At 48.7% G+C, this 21,289-nt stretch overlaps 2 protein-coding genes across 7 annotated transcripts in view; one reads left to right on the top strand and one right to left on the bottom strand.

The window, feature by feature from the left end:
- Positions 1-16,256, bottom strand: part of adamts6 (ADAM metallopeptidase with thrombospondin type 1 motif, 6) — a 34,940-nt gene extending 18,684 nt beyond the window's left edge. For 2 of the 4 annotated variants that reach the window (XM_086135716.1, XM_086135717.1), the window contains exons 1-10: positions 15,773-16,079; positions 14,351-14,814; positions 13,799-14,175; positions 11,702-11,873; positions 10,257-10,462; positions 10,074-10,157; positions 9,826-9,974; positions 8,649-8,692; positions 5,371-5,476; positions 3,515-3,661 (exon numbers count right to left, since the gene is read on the bottom strand). In XM_086135716.1, the coding sequence (XP_085991842.1) occupies positions 3,515-3,661; positions 5,371-5,476; positions 8,649-8,692; positions 9,826-9,974; positions 10,074-10,157; positions 10,257-10,462; positions 11,702-11,873; positions 13,799-14,175; positions 14,351-14,450 (1,385 nt within the window). In that variant the 5' untranslated portion in view covers positions 14,451-14,814; positions 15,773-16,079. Of the gene's footprint in view, positions 1-3,514; positions 3,662-5,370; positions 5,477-8,648; positions 8,693-9,825; positions 9,975-10,073; positions 10,463-11,701; positions 11,874-13,798; positions 14,176-14,350; positions 14,815-15,772; positions 16,080-16,134 lie in introns of those variants that run through there. The other 2 variants (XM_086135715.1, XM_086135714.1) reach the window with 2 other exon arrangements.
- Positions 5,474-20,853, top strand: LOC147191352 (placenta-specific gene 8 protein-like). Of its 3 annotated transcripts, XM_086135719.1 has the most exons (8): positions 5,474-6,119; positions 7,582-7,697; positions 11,224-11,291; positions 17,429-17,555; positions 18,141-18,256; positions 19,265-19,389; positions 20,469-20,610; positions 20,773-20,853. In XM_086135719.1, the coding sequence occupies exons 5-7, from the start codon at positions 18,172-18,174 to the stop codon at positions 20,571-20,573; spliced, it is 315 nt and encodes a 104-aa protein (XP_085991845.1). In that variant the 5' UTR covers positions 5,474-6,119; positions 7,582-7,697; positions 11,224-11,291; positions 17,429-17,555; positions 18,141-18,171; the 3' UTR covers positions 20,574-20,610; positions 20,773-20,853. The 3 variants fall into 3 exon arrangements, with proteins under 3 accessions (XP_085991845.1, XP_085991846.1, XP_085991847.1); XM_086135720.1 differs by lacking the exons at positions 5,474-6,119; positions 7,582-7,697 and adding an exon at positions 16,556-16,669; XM_086135721.1 differs by lacking the exons at positions 5,474-6,119; positions 7,582-7,697; positions 11,224-11,291 and having other exon boundaries at positions 17,006-17,555.
- Positions 20,854-21,289: the final 436 nt, after the last annotated feature.

Below are 21,289 nucleotides of genomic sequence, written 5' to 3'. Positions count from 1 at the left end.
CTAAATGGCTCTTTGTCATCTCCATCCCGAGTGCTGCTCGGTTCACAGCTTTCAGTCGGAAACATTTTGCGACAAGCGCGCATGCTATTATCCGCTTTGCTCGAGGGCCTTGCGAGCTCAACGGCAGTAAGGGTCGTCTTCGCCAACAGAGACTCTCCACACTTTGCTTTTTTTAGCCACAGGTACAGATGAAATCATACATCTTGTTGATTACTGTAAAAACACACGACAATGCAGATGCGTTCGCCTCATACCGCTAAACGATTGGCCGTTACATCTGTGACGCTGTGATGCCGTTCACCTAATGTACGGATTGTGTCATGGACAATAGAGAGAGGGAGTTATGCGTAACCTTCAACAAGGGATTATTCAGGAGCAATTCCTGTTTATCTGATGAAGAACAATCACGAAAGGTGGACTTTTTGACAATCGCCCCTTTGGATAAGCCAATTTATCTGCGTGAAACTCCTTCTGAACGATTGAGGCCATTCACACAACAATCTTCACAGAGTTCACGAGAGCGTCAAGGCCGAGACATTGTCTGTAAACCCGCCTGGATGTTCAAACGCACACATGAAAGCCTTTTCTATTGCCGCAGACAGCGGCGTGGGGTCCGCTTCGTAAATCACGTGGCCGCGCCAAGCGCTGCGCACGAATGCGGCGGGGCAATGGGTGCAGAGGGAGCGAGCGAGTGAGGAGGTGGGTGGGGCGTCTTTCAAAAGGCCGCCGTCTGCTACTTTGGTGCGACTCTGAGGTCAGAGAATCTCCCCCCTGCAAAGGTCTGTTCTTACATCAACTCCGTCTGAAAGGCGTTTTCTCCATCGCCGCGAAATGTTTTCGCCGGAGTGGTCTGTCGGCTTCTGCCAAGCAGACGCTCGGCTCGTCGGACGTTTGCGCGGCAAGAATTCTGCCGGACTTGGAAGTCGACCGTGCCACGGCCCGAATCACGCACCGAGGGCATATAAAGAGGCTTAAGGGTGGTCCGGCGCAACACGGAAAACGTTTAGCATTTATGTCCCTAATTATCTGTACTTTACCGAATGCCTCCATTTATTCAGGGCAGCGGTCTGCAACCTGCGGCTCCAGAGCCACAAATGGCACTTTCGTCCTTCCGCTGTGTCTCTCTACGTGCGACATGGACGTCGTTCAAAGCAAACGTGGCTCACGCCGCACAGATGACGTGTGTGAAAATGAAGGTGGTGTCTCCATCTTTGACGTGTCGAGGTTGCGCGCTGATCCTCGCGAGCAAAAAGTCACATGGTCAAATGAATATTATAATTGGCTCTTATTTTCCAAATATGTATTTGACATCGCGATGCGGCAGTAGTCCTTTTGAATTCATGTTGACAGCTGACTGCACGCTGCACATGCGAATAAATGATGACGGAACACAGAAGCAGACAGCAGTTTTTGTTGGCTGCACATGGATCATTTAAGTTTGGCTTCCATTCCTAGAATATGGGGGAGGACTCAACTAGATATGGACTATTTTAGTTGAAAGTCAGCTTCAACCGAGCGTCTTTTTTTTTTTTTTTTTTTCAAAGGGCACGTGTTTTTGTTGCGCGCGAAAACAAAACGCCGTAGCACTTCCCCAGTAGTTATCCTCACTTTGGATGTCAAAAAGATTTTGTGACAAAACAACATTGCAGCGGTGACATTTCGTTTTGGGCAATATTCCATCATCATGTGTGTTATGACTATTTGTTGATGTATGAGTTCATCTTTTTTGGGGGTGGCTTTGAATGAGACGGCAACGAGCGCCTGACTCCAGTGTCCGCCTGACTTCTGGTCGGGAACTGGCCGTGACGTGCGAGGAGCAACCGGGCCAGGAGCTCCCCGTCAGGCTGGCGGGTATCTGCTTTCTGCCAGACGCTGAAGGCCGACTCCAGATGTTTTGTCTGGCTTCGTCTGACTTGAGTCCCGTGCACGTTTTTCACCGTGCCAGGCTGGCAGCCAGCGGGGCCTCATTCCGACACCAAAAAAAAAAAAAAAAAGTATGAGCGTGCAGTCGCGCGTGTGTGTGCGTATGCGCGCATGGCAAGCCATTTGAGCGTTTATTCAGTATCCTTGATATCCAACTTTAGGTCCTATGTACTAGTATGCTCTTTGTCCTCATGAGTAAAACAATTGTGCACGCTCAAAAAACGAGTTGGGCAACTACTATAGCGCCACACTCATTCTACTAGTGCGCACTAGTCATTCTATGAGTGTTTTTATCAATGAGGACAAAGAGTGTACTCGTACATGTATTATCCCTTAAGATGGATGTCATGGACGGCTTTATGGAGGACAACGTTGGCATACGAGTAGGACGACGACGTGTTCGTACTGAGTCAGATGAGTACTTTTTGTCATCCAAACAGAGCGGAGCTCCACAAGAGCTAAAATGTTCACCTTGTGGTGGGAGGGACGCCACTGTCGTTCACGCCCTCAGAACATCTGACGAGTTGATGAAATGGAGGCGATTAAGTTAATGGGGAAAGTCACTGGCGGGTAGACGACCAGCCTTTTACGTCACCTTCGTTGAGATTTGCTCTTGTGGAATGGACGTTTAGAAGCGTGGCTGCTCTGACCAAAAAACGTTATAAATAAACCCTCTCAAATGCGTTACCATCTACCGTCGTCTAGTAGACTAGGTTCAAATTAGGTGGTCATCGAACAAAACGTATCGAATGAGTTTATATGTGCGAGACCCTTGGAAATGGCTGAAATTCAATTCAAAGCAAAATGTCAAACTCCTGGAGACTTTGTTGCGCGTCTGTTCATGATGGACATGCCCTCAAACCTTCATGTTGCCAAGTGAAACTGGCTCTTGGTGGCTGAATTCTTAAAAGAAATACATTGAAATTTGTAGGATGTTAACGCTTAAATTCAAATGGCAGGTCTCCTAATGTTTTTTGAAGGATGGCTTCCTGATACTTTTTCGTGGCTCTACTCATGATAGACATGCCTACCAAATTTCATGCTGTTAATTTCATGGCCAAATTCTTTTTGAAATTCTGGAAGGCCACTTGCGAGCCAAAATGACCGTTTCAAACCTAAGTGGCAGACTTCCTGTTTCTTTTCAGGCATGGCTTCTTGAGACTTTTTGTGCATCTACTCATGACAGACATGCCTACCAAATTTGCATTGTCAAGTACAACTGGCTCTGAACTTGTGGGGTTTTTTTTTGTGTGTGTATGTGTGTGTGTGTACAGAGCGAGTGACTGAATTCAAAAGACCCTGGGAAATAGCCAGAATGACCCTAGGATGGCCGCCTCAGACCAAAACAGCAGACTTCCTGTTTCTTTGAAGGTGTGGCTTCCTGAGGCGTTATTGTGGGGCGACTCTTGTCAGACAAACTAGTATGACTCGTGTGCATCAGTAGGACAATTGTGTTGTACTCGTAATGGTTCTTTCCACTTCAAAGGCCACTTTTGGTGAACAAGTACGACTTCAAGCTCGATCGAGAAGATTGAAAAAAAAAAAAGGCTTTCCATAGGTCCTTCAGGGCAAGCAGGCATCATCCACTTACTCGAGAAAGCTGGTGATGTAGTCCTTGCTACAGGCCGACCAGGAGAAGGGGTTGGTGTTGGCCGTGATATGCGCCGCCATCAGCTTGGCCGTCTCGTGGCCTTTGGTGCCGCACGAGTTGCCGATGCCGTCGTGGTTCATGCCGAAGCTGCGATTGGAAAGCATCATGAGTGAGCACAACGGCCCGCCGCCTCGGTCCCTCGGCCGTAAAGAAGGCGCTCCCAGGGCTCTTAAAACAGCTGTGTGGAAAGCAGCCCCGGGTCAAGGGTCAAACCCTGTCTGGAGCTCAGCAGGAATGAGCAAAAAGGTCTAATCATCACTCTGATGCCTGCCTGTCAATCAACGCTTGCAGGTCTGAGCAGGTCACCGGGGGGGGGGGGGGGGTAGCGAGGGCAGGAATCCCTTGGATCAATTACTGGAGGGTTCCTGGGCTCATCATCTTAAAAACATTTTTCATTTAAATATTTGTTCCAGAGCTGATCTTGACTTTGACTTTTAAATGAGCCCAAATGGCAAAAATAGCAGATTTCTTCAGTTTTTTTGGGCATGGCGTCTTGAGGCTTTTTTGTGGGTCTATTCAATGATAGAGATGTCTCACAAATGTTGTTTCCCCAAATCATATTGGCTTTGGGTGCTGAATTCTTTTTCAAATTCTGAAAGAGGTGCATGTGCCAAGATGGCCACTTCAAACTAAATGGACCTCCCCTCTTGTGGCTTTTCAGACATGGCTTCTGAAGACTTTTTGTGGGTCCTGATGTGATAGACTCGTCGACCAAATTTGACGTCTTTTAGTGAAACGGACTCCGTACAGTTCCATGTTTTACGGACAGCCATCCAACTTTGCTCCCAAATTTTGAAAACTTCCCAAGTTCTCGTCACCCATGTGATGCCTGCCTGTCAATCAGCGCCGGCAGGTCTGAGTGGGCCGCCAGAGAGGCTGGAAAGTAGGGAGGGATGGCCGTGACTCCTTTGGATCAATTACCGGAGAGATCCCGGGCCGGAGAGTTTGAAAACTAATCATCTTAACAATCAATTTAAACTTTTCCTTGCCGGGCCCCGAGAGCACAAATCAGCTCTAATGTATTTAACAAACCCGACCGCATCGCGCCGTCTCAAGCTGTTTTTCTAGCGCGGGCCGCCTATGTGACATTTTAGAACGCTCTGGAAATAAATCAGGCCTGGCCACGCTGTTATTCCTTATACATCTTCTACAGGCATTGACTATTTTTACAACGGGCCCCTTTGCAACAGAAGCAGACACGAGACATAATAAAAGGAAATCGCCATCTTGCACAACTCTCCGGGGAGGCTAATACATCATCATTATTGCGCGCTGGAGTCGCGAGCCAAAGGTATGCACGCGCGACACGCCGGACTCGCAGCCCAACGGAGCCCGCGCCAAGTCCCGAGGCACGCGGCTTGGGAGGAGGTAGAAAGGCTTAAAGGTGGTCGGAAGGCACACGGGAGGTCACGCGCGACGTTGGATTCGGGTCACATGAATGGAGCCCGATCACGAGGCGGATGTTTTGGCATCGCTTTCTCTCTCAAAGAACTGTGCTTTCTATTTATTGACAATCCGTCTATTATAGTTCACGCAGAGGTGTGAGGCCACAGGAGAAATGGTGACCATTTGTGGAAAACTCTTTATCTTCATTGTACTAATTCTGATATCTGCCCGAGCCAAAACGCCTCACCCGACATCATTTGCAGTTTTTCTCCATGTTTTTAGCAGTGGTCTCCCAAACGCGGATCGTGTATTTAGGAACAAATCTTTCAATTCACTCGAGGGTCTTTCAGTGGTTAGTGTCCAGCCATTTAGTTTCGTGCCGCAGGAAAAAAAAAATCATATGCACTCACTTGTGGCCGATCTCGTGTGCGATGGTGAAAGCCGAGCCCAGGCCAATGTCTTCATTGATGCTGCAGCTCCGCTCCGGCTCGCACATTCCTGCCACCGAGGCCAAGCCTGGATGCAAACACACACACACGCACACACACACACACACACACACACACACACACACACACACACACACACACACACACAACAGGAGTCAAATGAGAGCACACTTATTAGGCTTCTTAGATTTCCTCACTTTAGAGAGCTTAGCATCAACTGCTAGCTTTTTGCTTGTACTACTACTTTCTGTGTTTATTGTTGTTGTGATTGGTTTTTGGGTTTTTTTTGGGGGTGGGGGGCAATAGTGCGAAAGGGGCCACTATGTAACATCGCCTCAATTTCTCACTTTTGGTTGCACACGAGAGCAAGAGAAGTTTTCAGGATTGGCTTCCGGCTACTGGAAAACATCGAGACGGAGGTTTACACTTCACGAAGCACCAGGCCTCGCCTAAAACGCGGGCCAAGGAAGGAAATGTAGCAGCCGCCGCGCCCGAAAAAGCTGTCGGGAGTTTAAAAAAAAAAAAAAAAGGATGTTTTCCTCATTTTGGGAGCTGTCGAAAGAGAAGAGAGGAGAAAGGGAGAGCGGGAGAGACTGTTTCAACTTTCAGCCTCCCCCGCAATCCAGGTGTCGCAAGGCCTTTCTTCCCAAAAGCCTGAGAGAGGTCACATCAGGAGACAGGAGGCAATTCTTCACAGATTACATCTACAGGTGAGTGCAGAGTGGATTGGATGACACCACAAAGCAGGTGTGTGTGTGTGCGCGTGTGTGTAGTGGGGGAAGGGCTCTTGTGTGTGTGTGTGTGTGTGTGTGTGTGTGTGTGTGTGTGTGTGTGTGTGTGTGTGTGTGACTTTCAAGCGTGATCACTCTGGAATGCTGTTTCAGCATTGATTCACTAACATTGCTACAGAGATTACTGCGGTCCATGTAATATGTTCTTTCTCTTCTCTAGTAGGACAATTCAGCAGTTTTAGAAGGACTGTGTTTTACGAGTCATCCCCCCCCCAACCCCCCCCCCCCCCCCCCCCCAGCCCCAAATACGTGTTTCGACGCTTTTATGGAAGGCTGTTTGTAGCATTAGGACAAACTACTACATTGACTGTCATTTACTGGCAGCATTTCTCCAATAAATGCTCAGTTTTATTTCAAGCCATCGTAGCATTTCTTTGACGAGTAAGACGATTCAGCACACAACTGTCTCACTAGCAATTTTTTGGGGGGGCAATTAATAACTACGGATAGCAGTTTTAAGCTTTGATATCTGCTGTACGATATTAGGCAAAGGCCTAAAATGTATAGTATGGGATAAATCGAATCCCTTCACGGTATAAGCTATGTATTAAATATGACAATGAGTGTGGAAATGACTAAATGGTTTCTGTGGCTTTGGGAACGTTGATTGTACAAGACCCAACGGTGCAAAACGGCAAAGGTAAATCCGCAGCGCGGATAGTGGAAGGACGACGTTTAGCCGCACTCGCCGGTCAGCCGCAGCTCACAGCTCAAGCGACGCAAGTTAGCTTAGCGTCTGGCATTCCGCCGGCCGAGCTAGCTCCTCGTCCGACATATTCGAAACCATTTTAAGGCCGAGGCGGACAAGGCGATGTCATCAGCGAGTCTTATCGCGACTGTTCAGTTGAGTCTAAATCCATAGCGCAACATTGGTGTCGCGGTTTCGCTTATTCCGATGCTCAGATGCGCAGCGACGACCGCTTTCAACAGAAAAAGAGGCGTGGCCGACGTCGGGCTGCGATTCCCCAACCGGTCGCACCGGCGCCTTACAAACGAGAAATAAACCGGCGAAAATTCAGCCGATTTGGCCGGCGCGGAAGAGCCCGTAAATTTCCCGAGGTCATGAGAACTGGAAAAAACACAGATTGCATTTTTCGTCTCGTCCGTGCTGACATCCCGAGCGCTCTTACTAACGCACATCTGCTTTGTCTCTGATACAAGAACATCTTTCTCTCTCTGTCTGTCATCCACGCTTGAAATATGAAGAACATCTCGGCAGCACCCGGTGTTCATCCAAGTCGCGAAACGCCGAGGTCTAATTCGTTTGAAAATGATGTGTACTTGTCAATCATCTGCCAATCTATTGACTATTTGACCCCGTTCTATGTCAGATAAAGCATTCAACATTCTCATCTGCGCACCGATATTTGCATCGTTTTAGATCTTTTGCTGGTGATCTCCAAGGCGCCAATCCCTTGAAACTGAAGTGCAACATCGGCGGGCGGCGGCTGGCCGGCACACCAGAGGGTCCGCCGAATGGCAAAGGCAGCCGCAGCGGTGAGTTTGCGCAAGCTCCCCCAGCCGCACCTTGGCTAAGAGTGTCACGGCTTTTGTATCCTCTTTGCTAAGAGGCTAAACAAGAATAGACTCGCAAATCGCGATGGTCCCAAATGCAAGGAGGCGAGCCTGAAGGTGAGGAAAGGGAGGCGGGAGAGGGAGGGAAAGGAAGGAGAGCGGCTACTCTGCCATTACTTGAAGAATGCATGCGTGAGTGTCAGTTGTTTTCTTAACACCGGCGCGGACTGTGTACTATCTGCGGGCTCCGCGATTACTCCGTGACCCCAAAAGGCCAGAGTTGTTGCCCTGGAGCACGATCCCCGAGAAGAGGGCGAGGGGGTGGGGAGTAGACAACGAGGAAGCCCAGCAGATGCCGGGGCAATTAAAGCCACCGGGGGAATGTGACGAATGCGCTCAATCCGTCAAAGCGCTCCCTCGAGTCGCAAGAAGACCTCCAAGATATACTGTGCCGCCTGCGGGCCCTTGCGCAGATAAGATGGCCAGCGGAGACTGGAGATGGGAGGGGGGTAGAGGGAAATGGAGGCGCGGCAGTGAAGGGGGGATGGTGGTGGCCGTCGTTGGTTTTTCTTTTGCCTTTGCTCCCTTCCGAAAACTGCGCACGCAAGATCCCCCCCCCCCCCCCCCCCAACTCTCCTGTTACCGTTTCTGAATTTCAAACTGCGGGTCTACGTTCTTGGCTTCCATAGTCTTTAAAACGGCGATAAATCTGCCTTTTTTTTTTGTGTGTGAAAAGCAACCAACGTGGAATCAGGGGTCAGTGAAGTCAGTGAACACACGAGTTCCAGGTTTCCTAAATCGGATCGGAGGCGTAACTTGAGACAGAATGTTGCCCGTGTGGAAGGCAATTCAGCAGCGCCGGGGTTCAGGACTGTCAACTTTAACGCCGACGCTCCAGTTTTAGGACTTCTTTTTGAAGGCCAAAGTTCTCACCTAGCGTTCCACAGGGCTTGTTCTTGTAGGTGCAGATGTCATACCTGAAAACATAAGACAAGAGAGAGAGAGGAGAAGATGAACTTCAGCCGAGATGCGAGCAATCTCAGCGCTTGTCGTGACTGCTCCGTTCCCAAGTCGCGCTGTGACCTCACCGTTGACCCACGCTAACTCGCGTGCCGCGCCGCTAATCCAATACAGCGCAGCCGAGGTAGGCCGCGTGCAACTTACGATGGCCACGAATCGTAGCGAAAGCTTTTAATCTATTAAAACCAAGGGCACCGCAAATTTGATTTGCGAGAAAGCCGACAAAATACAGGCCGAATAGAAAAGTCCCCCAATGCTAACCCCGAAACGTAATCCCGGAAAGAAGACACGGTACCGTAAAGGCCTAGCCCAAACCCAAACCCAAAACCTCAATCTCAAAGTAAGATCACACTAAGAGTCACCCCCTGGAGAGCAGACCCCGCCCTCTCGCATCAAACAGCCACCCTCGCCCCTCAACGCTCCACCTTCAATGCGAGAGAGACTTGGCACGTCTGTTGTCTTCTTCGTGCCCTCCTCAAGGTCATGTCCAGCCACTTGATTGCGATCAACATCGCCAAAGGCTTTTGTATATTTCACCGTTGGGCAAAAATCACGTTCGCGGTCAATTTCTGAAATGTCGAGTTTGACAGAGGAGCTCTTTGGCAGCGCAAGCTTTCGCAAATGCGACGCCGAACGATGATCGGCATCGTCTCGATGGCTCCCGGCATCTTTTGAGATTGAACTCGCCGCGTCGACTTCAAACACAGCGAGGGCGTTCTGATTGAAGGAGACTACCAAATGAATTCCGGGAAAACAAAGAGACGTGAGCGAGAGAGAGAGAGAGAGAGAGAGAGAGAAAGGCAATGTCATCCAGGAGACAATCTGCAGAGCGTCAGCGAGCAAGAGAGCTCTGATGACAGAAAGTGAAGAGACTGTTCTTGAAACAGAATCCGCCCGCAAACACTTGAGTTGCTATAGTTTACCAGGCCAAACAGCCCGGCCAACAACACCGCAGATAAAGACGAGCGCAGCTTTTGGCTCTCGCCGCATGACATTGTACAGAGCACCTTCTATTTTCATTTCCTCTTGATTGGGGGCCCTCGGCATCGTAACAGCCAAGCGCGCCAAAAGAGCGCCGAGTTGTCCTCACCGAGTGATGAGCACGGCGTTGTCGTGGTGGGCCATCCCGTTTTCCGGAATGCTGTTGCCACTGTCGCCGTGGTGGGACAGGATGGACTTTTGCCATTTGCAGAAGCTGTCCAGAGACTTGTCGGCGTGATGGTTGATCTCCAGGTTAGGCTGGGGGGGGATCGAGATGAAGATGAGAATTTCTTCCAGCCGAGACGCATTCGTCACAACATCCGATCCGAACGGCGAGGTTCGCTGAGGTCTTCGTACCTGATCTTCGGTCAGAACGATGAGCCGTGTCACGATAATGTTCACAACATTTCCTAGGCTGGCGTCACGGTAAAGTTTGGCAACCTGACCTCCAGAAAAGAAGAAAAAACACAAAGTCAGACAAATGGCGTCCGCCGGGGGGGCGGGGGGGGGGGGCATCCAGGAAAGCGGCATCAAACTTACAATATTCATGATGGACAGGATGTAGTGCTCGATGTCTTTGCGGCCGTGATAGCCGACCATCATCTTGTCGGCCACCACCAGCGTCTCCACGAAACGCTCGGTGCTGACGGAGCGCCGCGTTCGCCGCGTGCCGTTGCGGCCCGCGTCGTCGGGTCGGGTTGCGGCGGATGCTCGGGCCGGGGCGTGGCTGCTGTTTTTAACCAGATCTGTAAATCACAGTCAGCGGGTCAGTCAAACAAAGACTTTTGAAGAAATATTGCCTTGGTTCAACCGCTTTGCTTCAGTTGACAAACAGTCTTGTGGGGGGTTTTAGACAGACCTATGAGTACCCTTTATGGGGCGGATCAGAGCTGACTTTGTGACAAGAGGCACGATGCCCCACCCGGACTGCTTGCCAGCCCGTTGCAGGGCACGTCTAGAAAAACAATCACTCCACCTTGCGTTCACGCCTCGAAGCAATTTAGAGTTTTTAATGAAGCTCAGATGACGTTTTGCCAAAGAAGTACGTGTCCGGGGACGCTGGCTTCCCGTCTACGACGGCTTTTTTGCCGGTGCCTAAAAGAACCCCGTCCCAAATCGCTCCATATCCGCCTGTTTCGCCTTTCTGCGTCTTTTGACATTAACGTCTTAAGATATATTGAGAGATGACTTAACCGGAGTCAGACTTAAGTCCCCAATTTTTAAGACTTCAGACTTGCTTGACTAAAGCTTATGAAACACTTAACTTGCCTTTGACTTTTAGACTTGGCCTATGTGACTAGACGTGTGTTTCTTGTCTGTTTATTGATTTACAACCTTTATCCCGGTAAGGCAGTTGAGAAACGCCCTGGCAGCAGACAGCAGAGTAAAACCGAGCAAAATACAAACACCATACATTCACAACAAACTGAACAGGGTGACATCATATACGTGGCACGTGTGATTTAAAAGTTCTGTAGGATTCATGAAATATCTTTTTGTACTGCAGCGCAAAGATAAAGAGACGCGACGACGGCGACGTTACGCTTCACCCATCGCGATGAAGCCCAAAGTAAGGTAAGCTACGTGAACTTCACAGTTTAGCTAACCGGGGAACTGGTCATGAACTGAGCTGCATATCAGATATGCCTTTAACTCATTCACTCCCAAAGACGTTTTTAAACGTCTTTTCAGACTTGGTCCAGAATTGGTTGGGACTGAATGAGTTAATCGGGAAGACAGGAAAGAGACAATATGGAGATCAGTTTAGTTTATAAGGTTAGTGCCTAATATGTGATGATCCGTTTTGATGACGCAGGGCTGTTTGATGACTTGCTTAATCTAAGCCATGACTTGACTCTTCCTTGAAATTTGCCACGGTAACTTTGGGACTTGAAGGGAAAGAAATAAAGGTCAAGACTTACGGCTTGCATAGGTGCGACTAGCCTCTCTTACGAAATACCCCCTGACGGGGATGGCGCTCCCACCTGAAATGCCACAGCTCGACTCTTGGCTCCGCTCCTGCGACGAGGGCATGGCGGACATCTTATATATGACGTGTTGCTGTGCTTCATCCGGGTTCCGTTCGCCGGCGGGGGAGGATGTGTTCTTTAATGGCTCAATTAAATACTGTTCTTCTTCCGTCGTTATGATGCCGTGCTGGTCACGGGGGGAAGAAGAGCGACAAACAAGAAAAGTACTTCATCACTTGTTGGCTTCGTACATTTTTTTGCATAGCTGTCTATATCATCCAAAGGCACAACAAATGAGTATCAGCTCGTTAGTTTTTAGCGAAATTATTGTTGATTGTTTCATCGTCACAACGTCAATAATATTTTCAAAGAACGTCACAAATACAACATGTGGAATATGCGCGGGCCGCATCGGCAGTACCCTAACAAAAAGCTGGTGAGCTAACGAATTCATGAGCTAATATTTAGCTGCTATCCATTCTTTGACTTGATTAAAATACTGAGTTAACACAAGGGAGTCGTATTTTGAGCATTTTGAAGAAATATTAGCTTGTGGCACCTTTTATCATTTGCTAGCTGGCAGCTAACAGCGCATTTAGCTACAAAGGGTAACTCTCCATTATTTTCTTGCTTAAAAGACTTGGCTAACCTCGCGAGTGTTTCACATATGTCGCCTTTTGGCCAAATATTACCTCGTGGCAAAGATTCCTCTCCTAAAACTGGTCGGCGAACAAGTCAACCATATTACTTGGCCTCCGCTTTTGATGCTAAGCAACATATTGTATTATTGTCACTTTGTAAATGGTGACTTTCACATCTCTGATCATATCTCGTCGCGATGTTTGATTGCCGTTCGGATTGTGCTTGACAAAAATGAACATCAACATTTTGAGAACCCCTGCGCCGGCCGCCTTTTGAAACGGTGTGACTCTCAAATAGCCGTCGGTGACCCATATCTGTTGTTTTTGCGTCTCCTCCAAGATTCCTGGCCACAAAGAGGAGCAAAGCCAAATAGTTGGTATTTAAATACGTAATCCTTTAGCAGCCAGTCAAACAAGCAATTAGAGTGAAGACCGGCATTCAAACAATTACCCTAAAGCACCTCTTTTGAGCAGACAAGAGTGTCTTGGCGCTGTAAAAATATAAAACATATTTTATTTGGGTCTTTTCAAGACTGAGTCAAGGTTTTCCAATTGTCCAGACGGCTGATTGCATTAAAGTGCACGCTCGCTTTTGACCATTTTTGGTGATGTGAGCAGGGGGGGGGAGCAGAGAGGGGGGCGCGGAAAAAAAAAAGAGAGCAAACACTAATTCAATTTATGACGCCGTGTTTCGATGCTGCCAGCACATTTGGCTGCGAGGCGAATACATCTTCACATGTGCGAGCTCTGCTTCATTTTCCTGTCTTGACTTCTTGTTCCTGCCAAGTCGTTTGTTGCATTACATTATCAGTGTGACATGTTGACTGGCCAATAACTGCACAAATAGTGACTGAAAGAAAAACGACGGTGCGTTGACCGAAACAGAAGCCATGGCATGGCAGAAGAATACATACTGACCGGGGCAGGTTTTACAGTCATTTGTCCGCCACGGCCCGTAAAAGAGTCCTCTGACTTCCAGTCGCTGTTTCACAAAATACATCGTTACCTGACCCGGGTACACACAGTGAGTCGTTTTCCCACCTCTGTTACGAGAATGGACGGCTGAAGAGGAGTCGGGGACGACATCGGACATTTTTCGAGCGCGACAAGCCGACACCGACGTATGCCCTAGTTGATTTTCCTCTGGCGGCAAACTACAATGGCGCTAATGTTGCGCGCCGCTTCGTCTGAACGCTCGGCCGGCCGGCGCCCACTCGGCCCGGCCAAGGCTTTTGTGTCATACTCCATTTCACCACCAGGCCACCCCTTCTTCGGGGTCTGTGGAACCACTAGTCAACGAACCCCGGTGGGTGGTTTCACCACGGCGGAGCGATTAAGAGAACAGGGTGTACTTTTGACTCAACGCACATGTTGAAATGTCAATTTTCCATCGCCTTTGCTAGCAATTTACCTCCTGTAAGATCTTTGTGAGTGACACCTGAAAAGTTTCTGGTAGTTACTTTGCGCTCACCAGGCCATTGCAGTTGCTGAGCACCACTCGAGTGGCCCCGCGCCGGTTTGTCAAGAATCCCACATAGTGGCAATTGTCCACCAGGTTGTGGCGCCACTCCAGGCCATCGCGCCCCCAGTACTCCACCGTGAAGCGCTTGGAGACCAGGTGAGGGGTGAGAGTCAGGTTTAAGTGGAAGTGCTTCCCGTAGGCGGAGAGTCTGTAGAAAAGCTGGGAATCGGGCGGCTCCGGATACGGGTCCGCCGAGGGGTCGGCCGCCCCGCGTCTCCGCCGTCCGGGTCTGTGGTGCTTCACGGCGTAGCTCAGGAACTCTCCATTCTCATCCACTCGCACGGGAACAGTCAGCTGATAGTGCTGCAGGTAGGACAGGAACTCCTCTGTGAACGCACGCGATGAATGCTCAGGTTAAGGGGACCGCCAGAAGTCCGGACAACAGCGATGCTCCGCTTATCACATGCTCAATAGTTGGTAAATTATATGATTGGCAAATGTGAACCCTCAGATGTCAACCATTCCAGGATTCCAAACTCAAGGTTTGTTTTGATATCCTACCTTGGGAGTTGTGTAGAAGTGGATCGACGCTCTGAAATTCGGAAGCAGCCATGACCACCAGGCTCAATGTCCAAGTCAGCGCCTTCCACAAAATTTCCATAATTCTGGGAAAGATGTGACATGAGGGAAAGGGTGGCGGGGGATGGGATGGGATGGAGGAGGAAGGGGAAGTGGGCGCTACAGCTGGACTAAAAACATGCGCTCAGTCCGAGGCCAAACCATAACAACTCCATGGTTTGCACCTCCTCGCTGGCTTGGGGGTGGGGGTGGGGGGGAGAATAGGTCTGCGCGTATCCCGGATGCTCAGATTTCTCCCGGAGGCAAAAGCGTCCACGTTGCGGCGGAGGCCTCACGATTCATGTCCGCAACTTGGCCAAAACGCGGCGATCCATCAGACGCTCAGGTGGCAGTCCGGAGAGGAAGCTCTAAATGGGAAACTCGCCTCGGCGCAGCCATCTGCATTCCTGCCAAAGGGAATCCATCAAGGCGTTACGACGACTCTTGCTTCACTTGTCAACCACTCTTGTGTTGTACCAAAGCACAGGCTCACAGGTTGGACCGGAGTCTGATTGACATGACCACCGTTGACTAAGATGAAGGTCCAAAATGTGACGATGCGCAAAGAAGATCCAACCAAGACTGATGAGTAAGCGGCATCTGTGTGCATCTGTCACCGGTGAAGGAAGGTTTTCATCATCTTTAATGCTAACGACTAAAATATGAGAGGACATGACACGAAGATACAGTATTTGACGGGATTGGAACAAAATCCAACTAAGATGGATGAATCAAAGGGTAACATTTCCATCCATAAATGCAGCGAATGGATGGTTGGATACATCAAAGACACAGTCTTCAATGACCAGAACATGTTTTTTGTTTCAATTATTTTTTTTATCAGACAATCTTCAGTCTTTAGCTATCGTGGGACTGACTTCAGAGTCTCCAAGCACCCAAAGTTTGTTTTGGTGATGATGATTGTTTGTCCTCAATGAGCAAAATGACAACTTAGATGTTTGCCAATATCAAAGACAGTCTTCAGTGAAAATCAACGTGTGGGTAGTAAAGCTCTTCGTCGAGTTATTGTCTTCAAGTAGCCAAATCTACTAAGGTGAACTTTGAAGAATTTGGTGAAATGTGAAAACATCAACGACGCGCGTATCGTCTCGTGCTTACTCAGGCAAGGCGTGTCTTTGTAACCATCAAAGACACACGCGTCCTGCTAACGTTGGTGGAAAGAGGATGGACAATTTTAAGTCTTTCAAACCCTTCAAAGGTCTAAGAAACTTGTGACCTCGCCGCACTTTTGTTTTGTACAGGTGGAACCAGTAAAGAGTGGCTTTTTGGACAGCACTTAAGTCATTTCCTTAAACAACAAGCACCTGTCATACAGTTTGGTCAAGTTAGTGGAGCGCTATTTACCATGGTCGTGGTCAGCTCAGGTCCAAGTGTGCGGGATGTGCGTCCAGAAAGCCGTTGTCCGCCCCACGAAGCACCGGCCCGGTGCGTGCTCCTGCGCTCATGTCCTGGCGGGCTCCTCGGTCATCCTCTCGCCTGCGCATGGAAGCAACCCGGTCGCTCGAAGTCAAAACCAAACAAAACAATGCACACTCTTGCAGCGGGGCTCCCTCTCTATTTCCAACCCGTTATAAATCTTGACTCAGGTTGGCTTAAAAAGTGAGTTACGGTTGCAAGAGGATGCATGCAAAGCCAGAGAGCGAGTAGGGCTGTCGGCTTTGGAGGGGGGGCGGAGGGGGGGGGTAATTCCTACTCATTGCACTCACCGGGGTATGTCCCACTCGCCCGGCGTTCAAATTGGCAGCTCTTTTTCTCTGTCTCTCTTTTAGGGGGGCGGTGACGTCAGTGCAGATGTCTGTCTCTCTCTCTCTCTCTCTCTCTCTCTCTCTCTCTCCCCCCCCCCCCCCCCCCCCCACCCCCCATCCTATCCCCAAATCATCTGTGCTCGTGTCCATCCGGGCAAAAACCTCAGCAACCCCTCCGGGTTTCTCCCACAAAGTTGCTCTGTCGTAACGGTGACGAACTACTTTTCATCGTTGCCTTTTTTAAAATTAATTAAAGTAGTCATGAGAAATCGACTAATGTGTTCCATGGTGACTCTGAAAGGCTTAGTGTTGAGGGTGACTTTTTTGTCACACGCAAGTGATCATTAAGTGCCAAAACACGACTCGCTTCACTTTGTGGTAGGCAGCGACCCCGTCAGGCTGAACGAAGATGTGCAATCTGTCAGTCTCTGCACTTTCTGACCTGGCAGCACCCCCGTGAGGCCGAACAGAGGAACTGCAGTCCGTTTGTTAATTTGTGAGTAAACGTTGTATCGGGGGCGGCCCGGTAGTCCAGTGGTTAGCACGTCGGCTTCACAGTGCAGAGGTTCCGGGTTCGATTCCAGCTCCGGCCTCCCTGTGTGGAGTTTGCATGTTCTCCCCGGGCCTGCGTGGGTTTTCTCCGGGTGCTCCGGTTTCCTCCCACATTCCAAAAACATGCATGTCAGGCTGATTGGACGCTCTAAATTGTCCCTAGGTGTGAGTGTGGGCGTGGATGGTTGTTCGTCTCTGTGTGCCCTGCGATTGGCTGGCAACTGATTCAGGGTGTCCCCCGCCTACTGCCCGGAGATGGCTGGGATAGGCTCCAGCACCCCCCGCGACCCTAGTGAGGATCAAGCGGTTCGGAAAATGGATGGATGGACGTTGTATCGGTGTATCGCCTATACTCTTTGTGTATTTCTAATGTAAGCAAAGGTTGGGAAAGACCGAGTTCGTAGAACATAAAATGTACGTTTGTCTCTAGTAACCGAGTTCAAAACGGTTGTGGTCGCCTCTTGATAAGAGAGAGGGAAGTAGACGTTCACACTTGAGTAGTTCCTCTCCACTTGTGTAGTGAACCAAGGTGAAAGCGTGGAAGCAGCCGTGTCAACTTTGTAACCGCGGTACTAACCCAACAATCATCACGTTTCCAACAAATGACACATTTTTTCCCTCGCGTTTTTCATGTGACGTTACTCGTGATGTTTTTGTTTTTTCTCCTCTAATATAACCCAATACATTTTGGATTTCTCTCAAGTGTCAGGTGCTGCTCTGAGTAAGAAAAAAAAAGCAGGGGCGTGACCTTCAATAAAACATCCCAGCTCGATAAGGCCGCACGGACGTCTCCCCCCCTCATCAGTTCCTCCTCAGCGCAACCTCACACGGTAAGAGTCACCTATTATTCTCTTTTCAGAAATTAGTAGGATTGCTACATTCTTTTCATTGGCTACAGAAATCCATGTGAAATATCCTCTGTCATGCCGTTTTTTTCCCCAAACTCTCGGTGCATAAAAGTTGCTCAATTAAAATGATGAAAAATGACATCTTTACCGTGCTAGATACCCCCTCGCAATATGGCTAATTTTCTCAGTGTCTTAAATGAGGATGTGAAATGTAATCCAATATATATTTTATTATTACCATCGAGGAACATATTTTGCAACACACCGAGCGGTTGTTCTCTAACTGGGCTCTGCGAGCCATAGTGTGGTGGTCAAAAAAGCTTTTGAAATAAATAATATATCATTTAAAAAGAAAAATAAGCATAAATGCTTTTGTGGACTGGCATGCCCATAAAACAAATCACCCCATGACTCCTGCCTACCTTAGTTTTAGGTTAAAATAAATCTCTGCTATGATTCTTTGACATTTATGCATGAGCACGTTTTTGTACTTTGTATGCAACAAAAGCTATCTTACCACCGGAAGAAAGTCAACTTTTTTTTCTGACAACAAAACCTTTGCTACAGCGACAAGCTCCTTCTTATCCCAGCCATCCTCATGGCGGTGACCAGCCAACCAGGCAGATATCCAGCCTCTGACTTCCAGACCGGCTTGTGCGACTTCTGCGACGATTGTGGAACTTGTAAGTTCTTTAAATTTTATTTTTTGTCTTTTTAAGTCACCTCTATCAATATGCAAAATTGTCGTTTCCATTTCAAACTTGACAGTCGCACGTTGAGCCCATGCGCCACAAACAGTTGACCCGCAGTCGTCAAAAATAAATAAAAATGAGCAAGCAATAAAACGATCAAAGTCCACGGCGCAGCCCAAAATAACCGACATGGCAATAAACCAGCTAATAAAGGACATATCAAGTGGGTTTGGCATCACGCGAGCAATTTTGCAACATATAGATAGTAGTAGTCGAGTGGTTAGCACGTCGACTTCACAGTGCAGAGGAAGGGGGGTCAATTCCAGCTCCGGCCTTCCCGTGCATGTTCTCCCCGTGCTTGCGTGGGTTTTCTCCGGGTACTCCCACATTCCAAAAACATGCATGGCAGGCTGATTGAACACTCCAAATTGTCCCTAGGTGTGAGTGTGAGTGCGAATGGTTGTTTGTTTCTGTGTGCCCTGCGATTGGCTGGCAACCGGTTCAGGGTGTCCCCCGCCCTACTGACCTACCATTCAATAGACGAGGAAATACTGATATCATTGACGGTTCGGGAAAGCGAATGAGGGCAATTCCGAAACTCTCCTCATTGTTAACATTTAGCACTTGACGAGCCATTGTCAACTTAGTGCAGACGTTTGCATCACTCGTAACGTGTGATTGTCTGACGAGTGTGCAGTCCTGTCACACAGCACAGTAGTGGAAGGCAGTAGAGGAAAAAACAATCCAAAGTCAGAAAGTCGTTCGATGAGTGCCCCCAAATTGTCTTTCGAATGAGCACAAAAAAAAATGCACCTTAAGGACCTTCAGCCAGAATATTGACGAAATGCTCAAAGGCCCCGGAAAGGTCGCCGCATTAGGGTTGCTCTACTAGTGCACTTACTAAGGGAGGACAGAGAGCCTACGAGTACAAAGTAACAACTGAGAGTGTGTGGAGGTGCAGTTGCGTTGCTCATCCCCTTCCCCTTCTGGCGTCCGCAGGCTGCTACGGCCTGTGGTGCTTCCCGTGCTTGAGCTGCACCATCGCCGGCGACATGGACGAGTGCTGCCTGTGCGGCCTGAGCATGGCCATCCGCAGCGTCTACCGGACCCGCTACAACATTAACGTATGTGCGCAGTGGGTCCAATTGTTCAATGTTTCAGGATTTCTTGCACCACTTGCGGTTTTCGATCGAGAAGCTGGACCAAAACGTTGCCAAGGACGTCCGCCTTCCAGTTTCTTTGCATGTCTGCCTCATTTTGCTTGAAGCTCCCGGGTGGCAGCAGAGATGGGGAGGGACTGGAAGAGTCACAGAAAGTCTGAGAAGTGGACGTCCTTGGAAACACCTGTTGTGAATTTTGACTTTCAGATCCTTGTTCCGACACGTTGTTATGAAAACATGCCCGTGAGGTCTGTTGAGGATAGAAAATCGGATTTCGCGGATTTTACGAAAACACAAATTTCTCTTCATTTCTTAAGGCAACATGCTATGCTAGTCAGGTCTACATTTTTTTTTTTTTTTTTTTACAAAATTCAGGTTAATTGAAGACTAAAATGCGGTTGATCTTTCTGAAAACTAATAGATGTAGTAAAGACTATTTTCTTCATTTTTTTTTATGAAGGCATGCATATTAGGTTCTGTGAAGACTACTTGAATATTCTAAGGCCGCAAGTTAATTTCATTGAAGACTAAATCATCGTCATGTTTACAAAGCAGCTTGGGTTCATTGAAGATTTAACTGTTAAAGTCAGTTCGTCTGTTACATTCGCTGAATACGAAAAGCTTCAAATTTTCCAAAATAGGTATGTCGGGTTCAAATGTCTCCTTTTTTTTTTTTTAAACAAAAACTTGATTTGACGTCATAGGCATTCATAAAAATACAGCTTAGGCTCACTTGAAGACCACGTTGACTTTTTGCGAAAATGTAGCTAGCTATCGTTAGAGACCAAAGTTACTTTCATTTTATAGACGCGACCAAAAACACGGACTTTGGGTTGGTTGGGAGACACTAAATTGTCTTGGGTTTAAAACTTTGAACTTGTCAGTGACTGTCATCCTTTTACGGAAAAACTAAAATTGCGAAATGAGCCACTTCAACCAGTGTCGGTTTTGCTTTTTCATTGCTGACGCCAAACTTCCTTTGTGACGATGAGACTGCGAGTTTACGTGTGGCTCAGCGTTTGCGCCCGACGTTGTCTTTGCAGGGTTCCCTGTGCAGCGACTTCATGGCGAACTCGTGCTGCCTGGTGTGTGCCACCTGCCAACTGAAGCGAGACATCGACCGGAGAAAGGAACAAGGCATCTTCTGAAAAAAAAGGAGGGCTTCCGAGCAAACCTCCTGACCCGGTGAGTTCAACATGACTCACCCCAAGAATGGGAACAGAAAAAAGATAAGCTAAATCCGACTGCAGCGGGATGGGAAAACCGCTTTCTATCGTCATCAAAAGAGCTCACGATTGGTCAGGACCTTGTGTTGTGAACGCCTTTTTTTTTTGTGACTTGTTGCAGGTGCCATCATCTCTGCGAAGTGCGACTCTGTGTATGATCGTGGCGGTGGCGTTGTTTCAATAAAACAGCTTTTAATTGGGAGCCGGCTGGTGTTTATGCTTTTGTTTGTCGGTGTGAAGGTTTGAATCATCCCAGCTGCTGAGCAAAGAGCTAGATGGTGTCTGTCGGCCTCCTGAGCACATGCGTGCGCACTTGGCTCGGCGCCCAGGTTGACAGTGGCGCGCACCACGCACACACAGGACACTTCTATCCCTTTTCCTTCTTTTCCAGCCCCCGTTTCATCCGCCGAGCCGGACAGATTCGGTCGCGCGGCCGAGGGCGCGTGCTCGCTTGACAGCTGAAGCAAATATTGACAAAGACGCACTCGCGCTCACCGCTGAGGTGACGTGCAAAACCGCTTCATTCATGTCCAAACATGGGCGCGGTTTATCGGCGCCTGACGCGAACGAGACTCCGCCGCACCTTTCAAAGTCCAGGTGAGTCCAAATGGTCGCATTTTATCAGATGACATGCTTTC

The sequence above is a fragment of the Hippocampus guttulatus genome, chromosome 17, assembly GCF_054856545.1.
Source record: "Hippocampus guttulatus isolate MCC_2025c chromosome 17, RoL_Hgut_1.0, whole genome shotgun sequence".
Classification (NCBI taxonomy): domain Eukaryota; kingdom Metazoa; phylum Chordata; class Actinopteri; order Syngnathiformes; family Syngnathidae; genus Hippocampus; species Hippocampus guttulatus.
Note: the sequence above shows the minus strand (reverse complement) of the source record. Positions and strands in the feature narration are given on the sequence as shown.

What these genes read in the sequence shown, in the direction of transcription:
- LOC147191352 (XM_086135719.1), top strand. Translation starts at nt 18,172, where the DNA reads ATGGCGGTGACCAGCCAACCAGGCAGATATCCAGCCTCTGACTTCCAG. An exon ending in CTGCGACGATTGTGGAACTT is followed by an intron (nt 18,257 to 19,264) that starts GTAAGTTCTTTA and finishes TGGCGTCCGCAG; the next exon opens with GCTGCTACGGCCTGTGGTGC. An exon ending in GGACCCGCTACAACATTAAC is followed by an intron (nt 19,390 to 20,468) that starts GTATGTGCGCAG and finishes TTGTCTTTGCAG; the next exon opens with GGTTCCCTGTGCAGCGACTT.